The sequence below is a fragment of the Phocoena sinus genome, chromosome 17, assembly GCF_008692025.1.
Source record: "Phocoena sinus isolate mPhoSin1 chromosome 17, mPhoSin1.pri, whole genome shotgun sequence".
Taxonomy (NCBI): Eukaryota; Metazoa; Chordata; class Mammalia; order Artiodactyla; family Phocoenidae; genus Phocoena; species Phocoena sinus.
The window spans coordinates 71,139,174-71,158,690 of record NC_045779.1 but is presented as its reverse complement, the minus strand read 5'-3'; the positions used below and the strand labels follow the sequence as shown (position 1 = coordinate 71,158,690).

The window sequence follows — 19,517 nt, the reverse complement described above, 5'->3', positions numbered from 1 at the left end:
TTCCGCGGGTATGTGGTTAACTTTGCTGGTATCATTAAGACTCCTTGGGTGGGCCATAGATGGCTTGGGATGGTAAGTGGGTGAGGGTGTTCACGTGGAATCTCTGGAAGCCCTACCCAACCTCTTTGGGCTGCGGGAATTTAGTGGGTTTCCGCTGATGTGATGGACGCGTGAGTCCGGGGGCTCACTTGGGGTGGGAGGGACGTCTGCCCCTCCTGCGGCTTCCCCCAGGGAGCTGGGTGGTGTGTGTTTGTGGGCTGGGCTCCGGATGGCACTGATGCAGGGTGGCATGAGGAGAAAGCATGTGTGTGCGTCTGCCAGGATTTGGAAAATTGGCTCAGGTCAGGCGAGGTGATTTAGTGATTGTGTGTCCTCTGTATTCCTGCTTTCTCGGGATTCTTCTCTGGATTGGGGACAATAGCTTTGGATACTGACCATAGTAGCACAGTTAAAGAATTAAGTGAAAAACGAATATTTATCGAGCACATGGTATTTTCCAGACATTGCTGCATGTATGATTTCCTTCAATATCTTTATGAGGATATGTACTAATAATCTCCCGATTTTACAGATAGGGAAACTGAGGCTCAGGCTCTGGAGAACTCAAATACCCCTGATTACAATCCATGGACACCCAGGGCACTCTCCCCGCTCCGTTGACAGACAGCTGGGGGAACAGGGTCCTGGTCAGTTCCTTCGTCACTGGGTCACTACTGCTGGCAGTGCCACTGTGGGTCCAGTGACCCCCCCCTTCCCTAACTGCCCTGAGGTCCTACAGTAGGACGACCATCTCTCCAAATAGTGTGTATCAAACTGCATTTTAGTTACTTACTTTTGCCCATTTTCTATTTCGTTACTTGACTGAGCTCCCCGAGGGCAGGATTTAATTTGTATTGATGCCCCCAGACACCTAGCACAGCATCTGGCACATAGTAAGTGACCTTGTGGAGTATCCCCATGACTAAATGAATAGGTCTCTGTGTTGGGAAAACCTACTTGAGACCCTGTTCTAGGCGGATGTGGAAATTTTCTACGGTTGCAGGTATGTTCTGCTTCTCAGCACAGACAGGGTGGGAAGGGCTCGGCCCATATGGATGGACAGAGGATTCGGGAAAGGAATCGCTGGGATGGAGGCCCTCAGGAATGTGCCATCCTGGGTTTCTCCTTGGCTAATGGCAGCTGGACTCAGGTGCTATGGAGCCTTCCAGGTGGAAATGGAGAAACCCACAACCCAACGCTGAATACAGGTCACGAGCAGGCTGAGGAAGGGAAGGCAACCCGGAGGGCACGAGTGAACAGAATGTTTGGAAATAAAAGAGGAACTTCAATACCACCTCCAGAGGGCAGCTGGTAGCTCGGTTCCCACTTGGGTGTCCACGCTACTCCGTGGCACTTCTGTGTTGGGCATGATTCTGAGGATTATTCCTCTGGGCTATGATCTGGCTGTAGGGTGGTGTGGGTGGTGCTAGTGCATTTCCATCCCTGTCCTAGAGTTTAGCACACAAAGCGCCCCCAGTTGGAGCCAGAGGACCTTCAGTGGAGACTTGGCTTTGCAACTGACTAGCTAGTAGACCTTGGGACAATCATTAAACCTCTCGAAACTTATTTCTCCCTCTGTACAATGGTGTTAAATGTTGGTTCGTGGGTATGGAGCTCATAGCATCATGGCTGAGATAAAAGAAGAATGTGGGCACAACTGCAAAGCCCTTTGCACCGAGGCGCCCTGATTCTAGCTGGGTTTGTGCTCACCCGGCATATGCTGTCATTGTTGGACGACAAGCTCGTGGAGGGAAGGCCTGGCTTTTCCCAGAGGGCTGGGATGGAAAAAGGGTGCCCTTGGAGTTGAATTCTGGCTTCTCTCTGGTTTCCCATCTGAGCGTTAGTGATAATAATCCCTGATCCATAGGGTCGTTTGGGAACAAATGATCTCCTTGAAGACTCCTAGGTCAGATCCATAATTTCATTCTTTCCATTGAATAAAGATTCATTGAGCACTTACTGTGTGCCAGCCACTTTTGTAGGCACCACAGATATAGCAGAAAGCAAAATAGATAAAGTCTCAGAGCTCCTGGGGCTCACATTCCAGAGGAGGAAGAAACAGAGTAGACGAATATAGAACATGTCAAGGGGAACAAGTGCTGAGGACGGGGGGCAGGATAAGGGGGAGAGAGGGTGCTGGGGGTGTGGATGCCTTTTGCACCAGAGTGGTCCAGGATGTTCTCTCCAAAGAAGCAGACCCTGAAGGAAGTGAGGGAATGAGGTACCTGGGGAAGAACATTCTAGAAGGGGGAACAGAAAGTGCCAAGGCCCTAAGGTGGGAGCGTGCTCGGCAGACTTGAGGAACACCACAGGGACCGGTTAGGCTGAAGCACAGTCAGCGGGAGGAGGCGGGCAGCAGGAACGAGGTCAGAGGACAAACAGTGGCCACGTCAGATAGTGGGCGTTAAGGACTGTGGCTTTTCCTCTGCATGAGCTGAGGCCACTGGACGGCTTTAAGAAGAGGAGTGATGTGATCTGACTTACACCATAAAGGGATTACTCCAGCCCCTGTGGCTCTCATAGAGCAAAGGGGGCAAAGCCAGAAGCAGGGAGATAGTTGGGGGCCACTGCAAAGCTCCCGGAGAAAGATGATGGCAAGCATCAGGGTGGTGGCAGGAGAGGTGGGGAGAGGGGGTTGGAAACATTTTGAAGATAGACGTGCTGATGGAATGCTGGTAGGCAGAGAGAGAGGTTTGGAGTCTGGGTTGCTGTTTATTGAGATGGTGAAGACAGCGGGGGCATAAGCTGGTTGGGGGTGGGGACATAAGTGGAATCAGCAGTTCATTTTGGCCGTGTTAAGACTGAGAAGTGATAAGACATCTAAGTGAAGACGTCAAGTAGACCCTGCGCTAACCCAGTCTAGAGTTCAAGGGAAAAGCCCAGGCGGGAGGTACAGAGTGGGGCTGGAGGTACACGTTCAGGAGATGCCGGCATGTAATGGCACTGCAAGGGTGGACTTGGCCTCAAACCCGACTGTTACTGCATCCCTGCTTCTCCCAACTGTCCACAGCAGTCAGCACCTAGGTGGGTTCCCAGCGGGATGCAGGCTCACAAGAACCACCCAGCGACTGCACTAGCGCCTGTTCAAAGGAGAATAAATGGAGAAGGGAAATCAGACAGGAATAGTCAGCCGGTTCCCTATTCTGGTGTCTGGACTTGAGGGCATGCTCTCCCACCCATCTCCTTCCTGGTGCAGGCAGTGAGCTCTGTCAGCAGACACGATCTTCCTTTGCAAGCGGACCAAGGAAACGTCTCCTTGAAAGCCTCAGAGGGAAACTCAATGCATTGTTGAGGAGGGCTTCCAGTCCTCTGGATGCAGGTTCCCTGATGGAGGGGGTGCAGAAATTCAGGGCAGAGTTGGGAAACTCCCAAGATGCTGCTGGGAGAGGACCAGGAAACACCAAGGCAGCCGCAGACAATCCTCTTACAATGGGTTGACATCACCCGAAAATATAAACTTGAGCTGCCCTGCGGTCAACCCCAGCACCGAGACTGCCAGTAACAGCTCCCCTCCCCCCAGCCCCGACGGATGGCTCTTCCACTGGGGGTGGGCGGAGTATAGGAACGTGCTGCTGGGGCCTGCTTCTAGGATGATTCCCCAGGCTCCCGGGAATGGAGTTCTCCTCTCTCTCTAAGGTCGGAGATGGCTGGGATGCATTTCCAGCGCATGGTCCAAAGAACCAGAGCTGTGAGGATATAGCATGTTCTGCACAAAGATTTCCACATCCTCCCCTGACGGGCAGTGTGGAATGAGGTGTTGCATGGAAGAGGGTCCAGGGCCGATGGCCATGTCTTCCCATGCTGTAGGGCATCGTCTCTCTCGGGCAGCACGCAGGAAGTGCAGCACAAATGTAAGGACGTTCGTTTCTTTCTCTTGCTTTATAATTCTTTGTTTTTGTGAATCTTTTATAATGCTTAGTATAAGAGTACTCATGTATATGATTTATACTCAAATGACTGTGCTTACTGTTTTTTAACTGATGACGGGCTTGATCAAAGTAGTGGGAATTTGAAGACCCCCCACTTTAGAGAAGAAAAGCCCAGAGCTAGTGGCGGAGAGTGGCATTGTTTCAGTGTTTCCTGAGTGTTAGTCTGGTTCAATAATCAAGTTGCAGCCCCTTGAAGTAAAGGGCTGAGTCATATATGGGCGCTCGGCAGAAAAATGTAGAGATGGATCAGGGGCAAAAGTTCCTTCCCCATGGCTGTGAGTCAACGGGATGGAAGCTGTTAGTGACCTAAGCTCTGCTCTATGCCACCCCCCAATACACACACACACAACGCGACACAGTGCTCTCTATTTATACATATACATATATATGCACACATATATGCTTATGTGATGTATTCGTACGTATATCAGTAACGTTAGTAACATTGAATTCGTAGTATTCTTTTTCACATTGCCACACCTCCTGGGATCGCCCATGTTAATTGCTTGCTGTGTATCTTTCTGCAGCTCTATCCTTTCACACAGAAATACGTACAATTATTTACATTTTACAGATACACACAGGTTGGTTTAAATATATGAATGCTACGTTAATTTCACGCTCCTCTGCATTCTGATTTTTTTGTTTTCCATTTAACAACGTATCACAGGCACCCTCAAGCCAGGAGAGACGTATCTGGTTCCTTCTTTTCACCGTCTGCGTCATATTCATTGAATAGTGAGTATCTTCATCTAGTCAACCACTTCCCTGTTCATAGACATCTGAGTTGCTTTCAATGCTTTTGCCACAGTAATCAATGCTGTGACTAATACCCTTGTATATATATCTCATGTCAAAGTGGTGCTTTTGTTGCTGTGAGCTAGATTCCCCTAAGTGGGGTAGATTGCCCAAGGGAACAGCATAATCCAAAGGATGCGAGACCCCATTTGGCTGCATTAATGATTCTTTCTTTGTTGTGATTCGTTCCAACGAAACTGCCTTATATTCAATAGAGCCAGACGGAGCCCTACACTGAGTGTGGGTCCTCACCTCGTGTCATGTGCTGGGGCCACCATCCCAGGCTGATGACCTAGAGGACCCATCAGGAGCAGCTTGACAAGGAGGGGTGGGCGGGCCGGGGGGGGAGCGTGCTCGACCTCTTCCTGGGTGGCTGCATCCTGTGAGGAGTGATGGCCTCTCTGGTCTGAGCAGGAAGTGTCTGCTCAGGCAGATAAATGACCTCACAAGTCCCTCGCACTTTGCTGCGTCTCCGACAAGACACACGAAGCTGCTCTTGCCCTGGGCCTGGTCCACACTTTCCTGGGACGGCTGGGAAGCTTGGGAGCTTGGAAGGCTGGTGTTTGGGTTTCCCTGCCGGGACTCTCTTCATCCCCACGCCTCTCCTTCTCCCAGCCTCCGTGGGACAGGCATCTTTCACGGAGCAGCGGTACCCACGGCCTGGAGCCCTGAAGCTGCAGAGCTCCTGGGGCAGCCCTGCTGACAGTTTCCCACGGTGATTCCTTCGCAACTGTAATCTGTGGATGTGTCTGTGTTGCTCACAACTCGGCAGGTGTCTTCTTTCTGAATCCCACCCACCCCTACCACCTCCCAAGCTTCTTATAGAGCCTTTGCACATGTAGTTTTTCAGCGATTGTTTCGAAAATAAGCAAGTAAGTCGATGACTCTTGACCAAGGTCAGACGTAGGTCCAGAGTCACTGGGCCGCAGCCTGCAGGGGCCCCTGAGGCCTCCTCCCACCTACCTTCACGGCCTTGGCTCTGCTGATGAGCCCGTCGTCCTGAGAACTCCCGATGAGCAGATCCACCTTGACCCGCGGAGCTCTCTGCAGTGCTCTGGCTGGAGCTTCTTGGAGGTACTGGCCGTTGACCACAGGGCCCCAGTAGTGGAAAGGGCCACTCACGGCCAGAAGCTGCGCCAGGAGCAAAGGGGTGTCAATGATTTATATGGACTTTGTCCTTTATAAAAATGGTACCGGAATCACCGTTGCATTGCTTCACTTAATCGGGTCTGAACCATAATGAACACCAGCGCTGCTTATTTACCCAAAACTCTACTGGGAAATAAGAGTAACGTGGCCAGACAACAGCCAGGCGGGACACCAGGCGACAGCGCCGGGAACGGGGGTCTTGCTCTGAGCAGTGGTCGGTCCCTAGGGGAGCATCCCAGAGCCTCCCGCCAAAGCGACAACAGATCCACAGGGAGGAACGGGTAAGCCTGAGCCTGTGGTTGAGTGAGTGAAGCGAGAGATATTGATCGAGGAGGAGGTGGTGGCCAAAGGCAGGATATGACAGGGGAATTCATCAGCTGTAGCCATCATCCGATTAGCCCACATTTGGAGGGGCTGAGGATAAGACCTGCGCCACGCCTGCAAGTCCAGGCTCATTGCCGAAGGGATGAAAGTGTCAGCTCAGATGACAAGTTATTCCTGCTAGAGTCCCCTTTGTTAATATCAGGGCCAGCCAGAGAGACTGGGGGCTGTGAGCAGGGTCTTTATAGGCTGGAGAAGGAAGCGGACAACTGTCCTGCCTAAGGAGGCACGTTGGCCTCGCTCCACTGCAGCCGTGACCACAGTGCTCAGTACATGTCGCTGTGGCTTGACGGGGTGCCACCAGGGTGCCAGCAAGACCCTTTACCTATGTCACTTCATTTTCTTTTCCTCCTCTGTAAGGTTCCCATCATTATCGCCATTGTACAGATAAAATCTGATGAGCAGAGAGATCTGCCGACCCTCAGGACCTGTGCTTGGTCCATCACATCCTGTGGCCTACGCACGGCACAGGGGCTCTGGAAATATGCACTCGGTTCCAGCTGGTCACCAGCCTACTGCGTGGCCTTGGGTGGGTCCTGTCTCCTTTCTGGTCTGGTTTCCATTTGTAAAAGATCAGAGGGTGTCCCTCCCAACTTGCACACAAGTGCCCACCTTGGTCTGGGCGTCATTGAGGACTCGGGCAGGCTCCCGGCGGAGGCAGGACACCATTTCTTGGATGGACGAGGTGGGGCAGCCAACCTCCTTCGCCAAAGCAGCTGCCTGCTGCCGAGCCTTCTCCGGCCTGATGACAGCGGCGGGGGAGAGCACGGAGCCGCCCTGGAAGACAAAGCAGACTCAGGACCCAAAGTCTAGATCATCTCCCATCCTCTGCTCAGCCCAGAGACCTCAGGGCCTCACCAGGGCTCTGCATCCTTCTTCTAGGTACGGGAGTCCCAGGACCCTTCCCGGGATACCCACAGGCATCTAGGAAGTCAGAGATGATCAATATTATATCAACATGTTGTGAGCTCTTGAGTGAGTCTCCCTAGGCCTCAGTTTCTCACCTGTGAGAAACAGTGAGAGCAGTGGACCGAGTGATCTTCAGTCTTGGCTATGAACTAAAGTTGTATATTGAGGCAGAGTTGATGGTGGTTGAACAGGGACAAATATCAGAACTGTGCCCTGAGAAGAGGACTCTGCAAAAGTGGATACATCCCACCAGCACCTCCTGGGGGCTCCTTAAAGAGCAAGCTTTCCTGGATCAGTTAAGCTAGAGTTGGACTTTAAAATAGATGCCCACTTAAAGGTGATGGAAACACAGTCATTGTGAAAGTAAGTCGTATCATCAAAGTCATTGTAAGTCTCCGTACAAATTTCAGGTCTCTGGGAGCATTTCCTCTCTAAGAATGCAGGTGGTGGTTACTGGGTTCTGGGACATGGCTCTCCGGGCCTGGACTGTTGGTGGAACTGGGTCTTCCGCCAGGGGTGGAAGAGGTGAGCTGAGTGGGGTCTTGACCAGGGTAGGACCCCGGGGCCCATCCTCTGTGGGTCACCCCTTCCCTCCAGCTCAGACGCGGGCTACTGCCCACCATGGAATCAGGGACGGTCTGGGACTGGACTGCTGCCACCGCTACCATTACTTGTGATGCTGCCACTAATAATAGTAACAGAACAGCCGTCGACTGGGGACTTAGACTATCTCGAGACCTTCCGCCTTTTTATCTCATTGGATCCTCATTAGAGATGTGTACGTTAGCAGCTGTTACTGTCTCCATTTTATAAATACAGAAAGAAAGAAATAGGGAAATTAAGTAGCTTGGCCAAGGCCAAAAATCTTATCAGAGGTGGAACCAGCCTGTGGCTTCAGACAGCTGGGCTCCAGAGTCTGCTGTGCTCCAGGGCCTTGGGCAGAAGGTGGAAAGCTCTAGATCTATGACCAGCCTCTGTAATGAGGGGCAGCTGGGCTGGAGAGTATTGGTCATGGGGCACTTACTGCTACCTGCCTGGTGGTCCCCCTCCCAAGAACCTTTTCTGCTTTGTCTCATGTAATCGTCACAACCAGAACACAAGGTAGGTACAACTGTCATCCCCGCCCTGTCGGCAAGCAAACTAAGGCTCCAAGAGGAAAGGGAGAATCCTCACTTATCAAGTACCTAATATATACCAGGAGCTAGGAGCTTGGCAACCACAGTTTATAAGTACTTCACATGTATTAACTCAATAAATCCTTGCCACAACCCTGGGAGGTAAATACTAGTTATGCCCTTATCTTAGAGAGGAGGAAAGTAAAGCACAGAGAGGTTCAGTATCCTGTCCAACGTCGTACAGCTGGTGAGTGGCAGGGCCGGGACCCCAGTCTCAGCAGCCCACCCCTGGGCTGTGCTCTCAGGCCCCCGTGATGCCAGGTGTGTTTTCACATCCAGAACAAGAAGGTGCGTCCAGGAGCTGAACTGCCCCCCTTGCTCCAATGTAAAGAGAACACTGGCTGACTCCATGGTATATGTTTCCATTTTAGGCCCTACCCTGAGCTAAAAACACCAGCAACACAGAGCTCGGTTTCCTCATACGTGAAATGGGTTTACCAGCAGGTGCGGCTCTCTCTGGGTCTTTGAGAGGGTCGTTGAGGTAATGCAGAGGAAGCATTCCGTCCGGAAACTGTAAAGTACGGTGCCCATGCTCCCCTGGGTCGTTGTGTTCCTACCCACCGTGTAAAAGAGACAACAGACAGAGGTCTAGAGGTGGGGACACCGACCCTCCTGAGAGCCTGCTGGACGAGTTCCCTGAAATAGGGAGTACATTCCAGCACTGCCCCCGGGAGGTCCCAGGGGTCTTCGTGCTTCAGGTCAGGACTGAGGGTCACGGGCAAAGCACGGGCACTGCAATGGCAATAGGCCGCCCTGAGAGTAGACAGAGAGCTGAGGGCAGTACTGGGCCAAGCAGCTGCCCAGAGGGCAGGCAGCCCTCTGCCTGGGGCCTGGGGCCTGGGGCCTGGGGGTGGGCCTGTCCACACGGAACGTCGAGGCTCCAAATCCCAGAAGCTAAATGCAGCGAAAGTAGAAGCTCTGTGATCCAGACCCGCCCCAAGTCTGCAGGCTGACTTCACACGTTCCTCGGCACCTTTCCTCCTGGGCACCTTGACACAGAAGTATCGATCCACGTGGTCCCTCTGGAGCGGCTGGGATGCCCAAGAATCACAAGAGCCAACCTCAATGGAGCGTTTCTGTGCGTCCTCGGTATCCGACAGATATTAATCTACTTAAGCCTCACTACCATCCCACGAGGCAGGGGGAATTAGCACCCTATTTTGTAGAGGAGGGGGTTTCAGGCACAGAGAGGCGCTGTGGACCTCCAGCCAAGGGCTCTTGCTCTGAGCTTCAGCGTCTACAAACCAGGGCAAGTCCTAAGCAGTGATAAAAGTAATATGCCAGCCAATGCCAGCCAACCTGGAGCTCAGCAATGGTGTCGGCAAGTAAAGGTCATGATGGTTGAACCCTGACGTGGAGTCCCTGTGCCCGTGGGTTTATCCTTCCAACGCTTGAGAATGTCAGCCTTTCTGAGAACCACTGAATGTGCTCAGTCTGAAGGGAAAACACACACACACGAAGACACACACACACACACACACACACACACTAATACACATTCATGATATTCAAGGTTAAAGCCCCATGTTCTAAATGGCGCTTTGAGCTGACAAAGTGCAGAAGGATGAGGTGGGCCTCTGAGCCTGCTCTGCCCACAGAGAGGCTGCGAGGAGGTGCGGACTTCAGGATGGGGCCCTCTAATGCGTTCTACGTTTTCTACAGATGTAAGAAGCCAGAGTCCCTGATACGGTGAGGAAATGGTTAAAGGCGTGGGTTACACTGACATTGCAAGAGGGAACTCAGAGAACTTTCCTGTCTTCAAGAACTCTGTTTTAATCGATCTTTCTGAAGGAAGCCACGTTCTTCATGGAAAATCAGTGGTTAAACAAGCCAACGGCCGGCTCAGCCCTCACCTTGAAGCACTTGGTTGAAGACGGAGAACTGGGGGCGGCAGGAGGGTGTGGTGCGCAGAGTCGTGCAAAGAGCGGGGCCTTTGGGGGCAGAAGGAGCAGGTTCAAACCCCAGCCCTGATGCTCGCTGATGTAGTGACCTTGGGCAGGTGAGTGACACCAGGGGCCTCGGTTTCCTCATCTGTGAATGGGGATGACGAACCTACTCCACAGGTCATGGTGAAGATGCCCAGAGGAGGTGGCTGCATCTTCCCCACAGCGGGAGGTGAGGTCCCTACTGCTGTGAGCGCCGCGGGGCTCAGGGGACCGGGGACCGGCAGCAGGGTCTCTCCAGCCCGCCTGTCACGCCAGCCGTCCATCCCCAGCCCTGGGCCCGCGCTTTATCTAAATCTGACCTAGCTATCGAGTGGCAGTGAATTTCCGCTTGCTGTTTTTATTAACTTTAAAAATAGTGCAGGGCAAAACCACAATTGCTGACCACTGCTTTTTCTTTCTGGAACCTCTGAACACAGGAAGGTGTCTTGACCTCAGCCAGCCACTATGGTCACCTGAGAGTCAGGGAATGCCCCTGGCCAACCACGGGCACAGAGCACGTGCTCGCAGACAGAAAGACACACTCACACACACACATTGCAGACACACAGACACACACACACATTGCAGACACACACTCTCACACAGAGACACAGATAGAAAGACACACACAGACACACTCAGCCACACACAGACACACCAGACTTTTCTTGAAATGGACACCTCCGTGAGCCATTCACAGGTCTTCCCCAGAAAGCACCAAGGAGGGGGGAGTTTCTGTAACGAACACGCCGTCCCAGGAGGGCCTGGTGGCCCTCTCTTAGGGGGACAGCTGAGTCCAAGGAAGTGGCTCTGGGTGGCAGATGAGCCCTCCAGGAGGTGCCCGTTCCTTCTCATCTCCTTCCTCGAGTCCGTCACCTTCTGCCACCCGTCCCCCCGCAATGGATCCCTCACCCGTGAGGGGGCCGGTGATGTTACCTCATGGGGAAAGAGGGGGTGGGTGGGAAGCTGGGCGCCCGCCGGGGGCACAGTGTGGAATCAAGGAGTTAATTCACACCGAGCCCTTGCGAAGGTGCCCTGCATGTAGATGTAACAATGATGGCAATAATGCTCATTTAAACAACGCTCACCATGTGCCACACACTCTAGGAGGCTGTGCACATAGAGGCTGGTTTACGCCCAAGAACAACCCTACGAGGTGGGGACAGGGTTATCGCAGCCTTGCAGGTGATGAAGCTCAGGGCAGAGGTCAGGCTCCTTGCCCCGAGTCTCACAGCTGGGGAGCGAGGGCACCGGGATTTGAACCCAGGCAGCTGGCTCCTTAGTAGCATGTTCTAACCTTGTGAGCCCTCAGTCTTATGCCTCTGGTCACCGGTCCCTTTCCGTCCCTCGTGAATGTGAGGCCAAAGCAAAGTGGAAGGTCATGGCTCCAGGCCCGGGCAGACCAGGGTTTCGACCCCAGCTCCACCTACTGCCATCTTGCCAAGTCCCTTTGTCATTCTGAGCTTCCAGCTCCTGATCTGAAAGATGGGGACACTTTGGTGAACACTCATGGGGCTGGTACGCAGAGTGAGCAAGATGATGGGTGCAAACTACCTAACGTGGAATCATCCCTCGATAAAGTTAGTTGTGATCACCGTGATGAATACCGTTACCTATAGGTGTTTTACTCCTACAAGTTGACGTACTATCATTTGATATTATCATTATCAAAGTCACTTACTTAAACCTGTTGTTACAAACCTAGTGACAGGTAGCGAGTCCCTTGCAATCTCTGTCTTGGATTTCTGCTCACATGCACTTCCTACTTTTTGAAAATACGGACTATATCCATAGGACACACATGTTAGTGGCCTCAAGATGAGTCTGTCTATCATCAGCGTCAAGAGAGAGCAGGGAATTCTCATGCTTTCAAAGTTCAGAGTAGGGAGAGATTTCTGAGCATGAGGGGGGTCCAGAGGAAGCTGCACAGAAGTAGGACTTGAGTGGGCTTTGATGGGAGGAAATGATTAGAGAAAAGGAAAGAGGCCAGGTGGCCACTCTTGGGGGGAATAGGCGGGGATGGCAGGTGAACTCAGGGGTCTGATTACCCAAGGGAGCTGTAGGGGGTAGCAGCTCGTTGCAAGTATCCCAGCATCCCCAGAACAGGGCTTAGAACTCAGAAAAATATGTACTGAATGAGTGAGCCAGTGGCTGTGTAAGTGGATGGGTAGATGGATGGATGGGTGGATGGATGGACCAATTAATTCTCCTGGGTGAAGAGAGGCATGGGCATAGAGAGGTAGTGAGGAACAAAAGGGAGAGGGCTTTAAATCCAGCCTAAGCAAGAGGTGCAATTAGAAGGTAGTAAACCCCAAGATACAGGACAGGTATCTCACAGGCGGCGAGGAGTCAGTAAAGGCTTCTGAACAGGTGTTAGAGAAGGTACTTTAGGAACGTCCTTGAGTCATTTGTCTTCGCATCTCGGTGCAGAAAATAGTGTATAGCTTTCAATAGCCTCTCCGCAAATGAGCCTCGAAGCTTCCTGAAGATGAACTTCTGATGGCAGAGGTTGGGATGGTTATTCCTTTACCCCCGGAGCCTAGCACAAAGCTTGGCATACGGCAGACCTTCGCTAAACATTGGTGAGCAGGAACTCAAAGGAATGGCTGGATGGTGGGTTGACCACTGAGTGGGACGAATGGGAGAGGTGCTGTCTGAGGCAGGAAGCCCAGCAGAGGCTCGTGTGGCCAGAGGAGAAAGGGGTGAGGCGTGATCCAGAGCATCACTGCCACTGCCCTGCATAGGACCCTCTCCTAGGAACGGGCCCAAACCTGGAAGGTTGAGACCAGAATGTTGTAGACTAGCCGGACCGGGGGACACCATCGAGGCGGACAACTCAGAATTCTGCAAACTAAAGCAAGAGATAGACTTTTAAAAAAACCTTCTGTACATCCAAGTTAATATTAGTATTCTCTTTAATCTTTTCTACACCGAGATCGTCTTCTTTTCTTGATCCCTAAAAGCATGAGTTTTAGTCTAATTTGTAACACTTCGAGTTTGGCAAAATTTCAGTCAAAGGGATGATAATTAACACAACTTTCATCTTGAAACCCTAGTCTGAGGGCATAAGAGCACGCTTCCCCCTTCCTCTTCTTCTTAGGAATCAGCAGTTCTTGTTTTTAGTTGGTGAAAGCCCAGGGAATTTGGATGAGGAAAAAAAGCTGTATCTTAGCCCTTGTTAATGTCCTTTGAATATCAGACGAAGTGTTGCCCTTGCCTCGAAGCATCTTAACACCAAGTTCAGGGATGAATCGTAACCTAGGGGGGCGCGTGAAAGGCAAGGCTGGAAAGAGGCTCCGTGAGTACTCCCCGTCTTACGGAAAAGTGTGTGTGTACGAAATGCATCACCTCTCTAAGCCTCAGTGCTCTCCGCTATAAAGCTCCAGCCTCACAGCGTTGTTGCAAGAGGTGTACGAAGCGCACTGTGTGAGGAACTCAGCACGGGGCCTGTGGCAGAGCACACGCTCACCACTGGCTTCCGTTCCTTCTCTTCCCCTTAGTTCTGTGGGTCCTCCCAATAGGACAACAGCTCGCCAGCCCTTTGGTGACTAATTCTACCTTGTCATTCTCTTTAAACCTTTGAAAGCAACTTCCAGTGTGGACAAGTGGGGTAGCGCTTCATAAATTGCAGCCGATGGCAGGAGTCAGAACCTGCGGGAAAGACAAACAGCCTGGTCCCTCTGAGGCGCAGGGAACAGAGCAGGAAGTACGGCTTCACGGCCAGGTCTGCTTCCTCCCGGCCCTGGGACGCCTGCTAAGCCCTCCACAGCCTCTCTCCACCTCTGTCTCTCCATCTTTATATAACTTTCGTCAAAACATTTTTAAAAAAGCTTCTGGGGCTTCCCTGGTGGCGCAGTGGTTGGGAGTCCGCCTGCTGATGCAGGGGACACGGGTTCGTGCCCTGGTCTGGGAAGATCCCACATGCTGCGAAGCGGCTGGGCCCGTGAGCCATGGCCGCTGAGTCTGCGCGTCCGGAGCCTGTGCTCCGCAACGGGAGAGGCCACAACAGCGAGAGGCCCGTGAACCACAAAAAAAAAAAAAAAAAAAAAAAGCTGCTGGCCACACCACGCAGCATGTGGGATCTTAGTTCCCCAGCCAGGGCCTGAGCCCCCTGCACTGGAAGCACGGAGTCTTAACCACTGGACCACCAGGGAATTCCTGCTCCATCTTTATATAACGTTTAAAGGGAAGTGGAAGGGAATTAAATGTTTACAACGTACCTTTCAAGAGCCAGTCACTCATGCACATTTTCTCATGTGATCCCAGCAACAGCCCTATATGGATTATCATCCCCACTTTATAGATGGAGGCTCAGAGTGGGCACGTACTTTGTCCAAGGTCTTGGGACTAAAAGCAGCAGAGCCAGGGTTATAAAGCTTGCGCTGTCTCTCCCCTACACTGTCCTACCTATGGCTGGAAACAACGAGAACTCAGCCCATCACACCCTTATTTTCCACGCCACTAGGGGTGGCTTATGGGCGATGACCCGCAAACAAAATCTTTGCGAGGGTGGCCAGGACAGAGAGAGGAAAGGCGGGGAGAGTCTGGCTTCTCCTGTGTCCGGAGTGCCGAATGGGGAAGCGTCACACAGGACGGCTTGCAAAGGTCCCTTGTCATGCCCTCGTTATGTCTGCAGCCTGGAAAAGCCACACAGACCAGAACCCACCCTCGGTCACTTTGATGTGCATTTACAACTGTCCCACACTCTGCTTTATACAGAGCGCTCACTCAATCTCATTTCAATACGCTCACCCACCTGATGAAGTAGGAAGAACCAATAGTATTTAAAAAGAAAATACATTACTTGTTTAATCACTCTTTTGTACGTTCCCTACTTCACTCCAAAAAGAAATTGGGGTATACTCAGGAAAGGGTGTCAGAGAAGTTTAGCAAGCTGCTGGTACCAGGTGAAGGAGGTTAAGAAGCCAGATTTCCTGAACCCCAAGATGCTGTGGCTTTCCCATGATGCCATGCTGCCTTGATGGAGGGCAGGGGTCCTGTGAAATTCACGCCATCTCCCCACTGCCTATCACTCCACCAGGCTCTCTGGATAGCCCAACTTTGCCAATTCCCAGAGTCCCCTATTAATTCCAGGAGAGGGAATGATGGGTGAGTTTTATGGGCTTTTTACACTTTTCAGAATATTCTAACTTTTCTCCAATGAATTTATATTACTTTTAATTAGAAAGAATTTTAATTACATTTAAAAGATCAGTTCCATACTAAAACATAACCTGACTCTTGTCAAGAGGAAAGCAGCCATAGTCACTGATCAGTGGATGAGTGGCAAGGCCAAGACCATGGAAGGACACTTGGCAGGGGAAATAAGAGGAAGACCCCCGAGGGCAGGAGAGGCCGTCCTGACCAAGAGGAGTGGTCCCAAGAACAAGCCTTGCATCATCGCATCACAGGTCTGCCGAAATGGCAATCTTCTTCACACCCTGGAAAAAAGCTAACGTGCATTGTCCTACAGCCTTCGGTGTCACCTGTTTAGTTAAAGGCAGAATGGCAACCTTTGCAATCTTTAACGCAAAAACAGCAGCGCAAAAGTCTATGGTAGAGAATACAGGCGAACAAAACAAAGAAAATTAAAATTACTTACTGTCCTCTGAATCATGACTGCTAAATACTGTTATCCTCCTAGCATGTGTCTTCCGTGTGTGTGTGTGTGTGTTATAAGTAGGAAACAGGTTAAACCATATTGATTTTGAACTTGTCGTTTTTTATCTCACAGTCCATTGTGAATATCAGTCTGTGCTGATACCTAGCCATTTAGGAGATTTTCTAAAGCCATCATGCATCGGGTATTTAGGCTGTGAGGGAGAGAGTCATGGAGAGGTTAGGAGCAGCTGCAGGTCACACTTGGATGCAAAGCCCTGCTCTGACTTGTACTTTTTGATTTGGACTCTTCCTTCATCTGTAAGAAGGAGTGTAATGATGCTGAGAGTTTCCCTAGAGGACTGTTGTAGCGAAAAATAAGACGATTTTCATATAACAACAGGGTGCATTACACATGTGAGTATTCAGTAAATGATAGCTTTATTGTTTCTAGTTTTAGACAACACTGAAATGCACATCCTTGTAGCTAAATCTATTCACATAGCCATCATGATTTTCATATACAAAAGAATTACTAGGTCAAAAGGTGTACGTATGTTTTTTCTGCGAGATAATGAAAACGTATTGAATGAGCAGTTCACGTAATATTTTAATCGTTTCCCAATAGATGCCGTGTGAAAACCTTTATTAACTGGAAGTATTTCTGTATTGTATACGTATGATAAACATTTAGATAGTATTTTAAACCATGTTTCTCGGTCTCTATAGCTAACTTTTTAAAAATGGTTTTAGGGCTTCCCTGGTGGCGCAGTGGTTGAGAGTCCGCCTGCCGATGCAGGGGACACGGGTTCGTGCCCCGGTCCGGGAAGATCCCACGTGCCGCGGAGCGGCTGGGCCCATGAGCCATGGCCGCTGAGCCTGCGCGTCCGGAGCCTGTGCTCCGCAACGGAAGGGGCCACAACAGTGAGAGGCCCACGTACCGCAAAAAAAAAAAAAAAAAAAAAAAAAAAAATGGTTTTAACGAGCTATAACTCACATACCAGACAGTTCACTCACTTAAAGCATACAATTCAATGGTTTTTAGTTATATTCACAGAGTCATGCAACCATCACCATAATCTAATTTTAGAATATTTTCATCATCCCACAAAGAAATCCTGTACCCACTAGGAGTCAGTCCCCATCCCCCACCCTCACTCCCAGCCCCTGGAAACCACTAACGTACTTTCTCATTGTGAACATGTCATATAAATGGAATCACACAATACCGTGGCCTTCATCCATGTTATAGCATGGAAGCATCAGTACTTCATTCCTTTTGGTTGCTGAGTAATTCTCCACTGCCTAGATATACGATTATTTTGTGTACCTATTTATCAGCGGATGGACATTCGGTTGTTTCTACTTTTTGGTGATTATAAGCAATGCTGCTGTGAACATCCGTGTCTAATTTTGCGTCTGTGGTTACACGTCTTCATTTCTCTTGGTTGTATTCCTAGGAGTATGTATGTGTGTATGCTGGGTCATATAGTAACCCTATATTTAACCCTTTGAGAAGGTGCCACCATGTTTTCTAAAGCAGCTGTGCCACTTTATATTCCCACAAGCAATGTACGAATGTTCCGATCTCTCCACACCGTCACCAACGCTTTGTCTTTTTTATTATCGTTATGGAAATTTTAGTGGGTATGAAGTGGTATCTCATCATGGTTTTAATTTGCATTTCCCTAATGTCTATGATGTTGAGTATCTTTTCATGTGCTTATGGGCCATTTGTATATCTTCTTTGGGGAAACATCTATTCAGATCCTTTGCCCATTTTTAAATTGGGATAATTTGTCTTTTTGTTACTGAGTTATTAGTGTTCGTTGTATATTCTGGATACAAGTCCCTTATCAGATACATGATTTGTAAGCATTTTCTCCCATTCTGTGGGTTGTCGTTTCACTTTCTTGATGGTATTTTTTGCAACACAAAAGTTTTTAGTTTTGGTGAGACCCAATGCATTTATTTTTTTCTTTGCTGTTTTTTGCTTTTGGGGTCATATATAAGAAACCACTGCTTAAGCCAAGGTTCAGGAGCCCTGCCTAGCATTCTAACTATACATATTTTTAAAACATTTTTTTATAACGTGCTGCGAAAATGCCTTACAAAAAGGCATTATTATTTGCAAACTTAACCCACCAACCAACCGTGTCTACACATGGAAGGAAGAGGAGGAGATGCCAGCAGGTAGTGGGTGCCTGCTGCGTGGCACGCCCTTTACATCATCTTCTAAACCTTGGAACTGGGGAGAGAAGGCCGTGTCCATTTTATGAAAGAGGCACAAAGCCTCAGACAGGATAAATGACTTGCCCCAAATCACCCACTGCTTCCGAGTTGGATTCAGTCTGTTTGTCTCCAAAGCAGCTGCACCGTCCGGCCTCCCTATGCCAAAGGGAATAGGGACCAGGCAACTATCTGCTCTCAGCCTCCCTTCTCCTGACACCTTTGGCAAATGGTACTCTCCACGGGACCTGGCTACAGATTGTCCCCTGTACCTGGATGCGCTGTGTGGAGGCCTTGCCCAGGTCTCTGCTGTGGGGAGCCCTCCCGGGTCGGGGAGCCTCCTGGGCACTTACTCGGCCTTGGCTTGGCCCCTTTAGAACAGAGCTTGCTCTCCTGTCATGTTTCTCCTCCGGGCTCTTGGAGACTTGACAAAATGCCTTTTTCCATCTGTCACAAACATTACATCCAACGGCCTCAGTCACCTTCTGGCTGTCAGAAACCATTTACACTCTTGGCACTTGAAAAGTACTGCTTTCCCAGGCAAAGGTATCACCCTTTAAAAGGGACACCCTGAGTGATGGCCAAGGCAATGGCTGCCCCCTTATTTCAAAGGGAATTGAAAAGGCAGGCTCCTGAGCCTTTCTCCCTGTTCTCAACAAGCAATTCATAAATACACGGTGGGCAGGTGTCGCTTTTTAAAAATAATATCAAAATTATAACTTGTAAAAGTGCCTAGATGTTTCTTCCCAGTCATGTGTTCCTGTGGCTTTGTTTCAGGGACCAGCTGGCCCAGAATAATGCCTAGGGCAGCTGGGACTGTGTGGAAGAGAGGGCAAGTCTTGGCCTCGGAGGATGTCAGCCTAGGCTTTCCCACATTCTTATTCTTTGGCTTTGAACAAATCAGTCACCCCTTTAAGCCTCAGTCCCCTCAACGATACAGCATGTGCCTCACAGCCTTATTGCAAGAGGTGCGGGAAGCACAGTGTGAGGAGCTCAGCACGGGGCCTGGGGCAGAGCAAACGCTTCACTGGCTTCCGTTCTTTCTCTTCCTCTTAGTTCTGTGGGTCCCCCCAGTAGGAATGCCAGCCTTTTGCTGACTAATTCTACATTGTTGTGCTCTTAAAAATTTTGAAAAGCAAAACCAGTGTAGAGAAGTGGTAAGAACACGGGCTTAGAAATCAGAAAGACTTGCGTTTGAGCCTCTGCTCTGTCCCTTGGTGGCCTTGTCGTGTTCACAGTGATGCTTCACCAAATCAGTTAACTTCACCAAATCCATTTTGTAAAGTCAGGATTTTATTCATCCCTCTTAGTTTTGTTGTGTGGGTTGGTGACATCAGGATACATGAATAAATGGTACTGACGGCAGCTCTGGGGGTTAGCCAGCC

The 19,517-nt window shown here is 50.3% G+C and overlaps 1 protein-coding gene and 1 long non-coding RNA gene across 3 annotated transcripts in view; one reads left to right on the top strand and one right to left on the bottom strand.

The window, feature by feature from the left end:
* Window positions 1-19,517, bottom strand: part of TG (thyroglobulin) — a 244,126-nt gene that overhangs the window by 28,609 nt on the left and 196,000 nt on the right. For both annotated transcript variants that reach the window (XM_032609643.1, XM_032609642.1), the window contains 2 exons: window positions 6,909-7,073; window positions 5,730-5,897 (listed from right to left, as the gene is read on the bottom strand). In XM_032609643.1, coding sequence (XP_032465534.1) covers window positions 5,730-5,897; window positions 6,909-7,073 — 333 coding nt within the window. The remainder of the gene's footprint in view (window positions 1-5,729; window positions 5,898-6,908; window positions 7,074-19,517) is intronic.
* LOC116742294 lies at window positions 3,695-5,664 on the top strand. The gene is made up of 3 exons (XR_004346405.1): window positions 3,695-3,890; window positions 4,639-4,706; window positions 5,382-5,664. It is a non-coding gene; the product is annotated as an uncharacterized LOC116742294 (long non-coding RNA).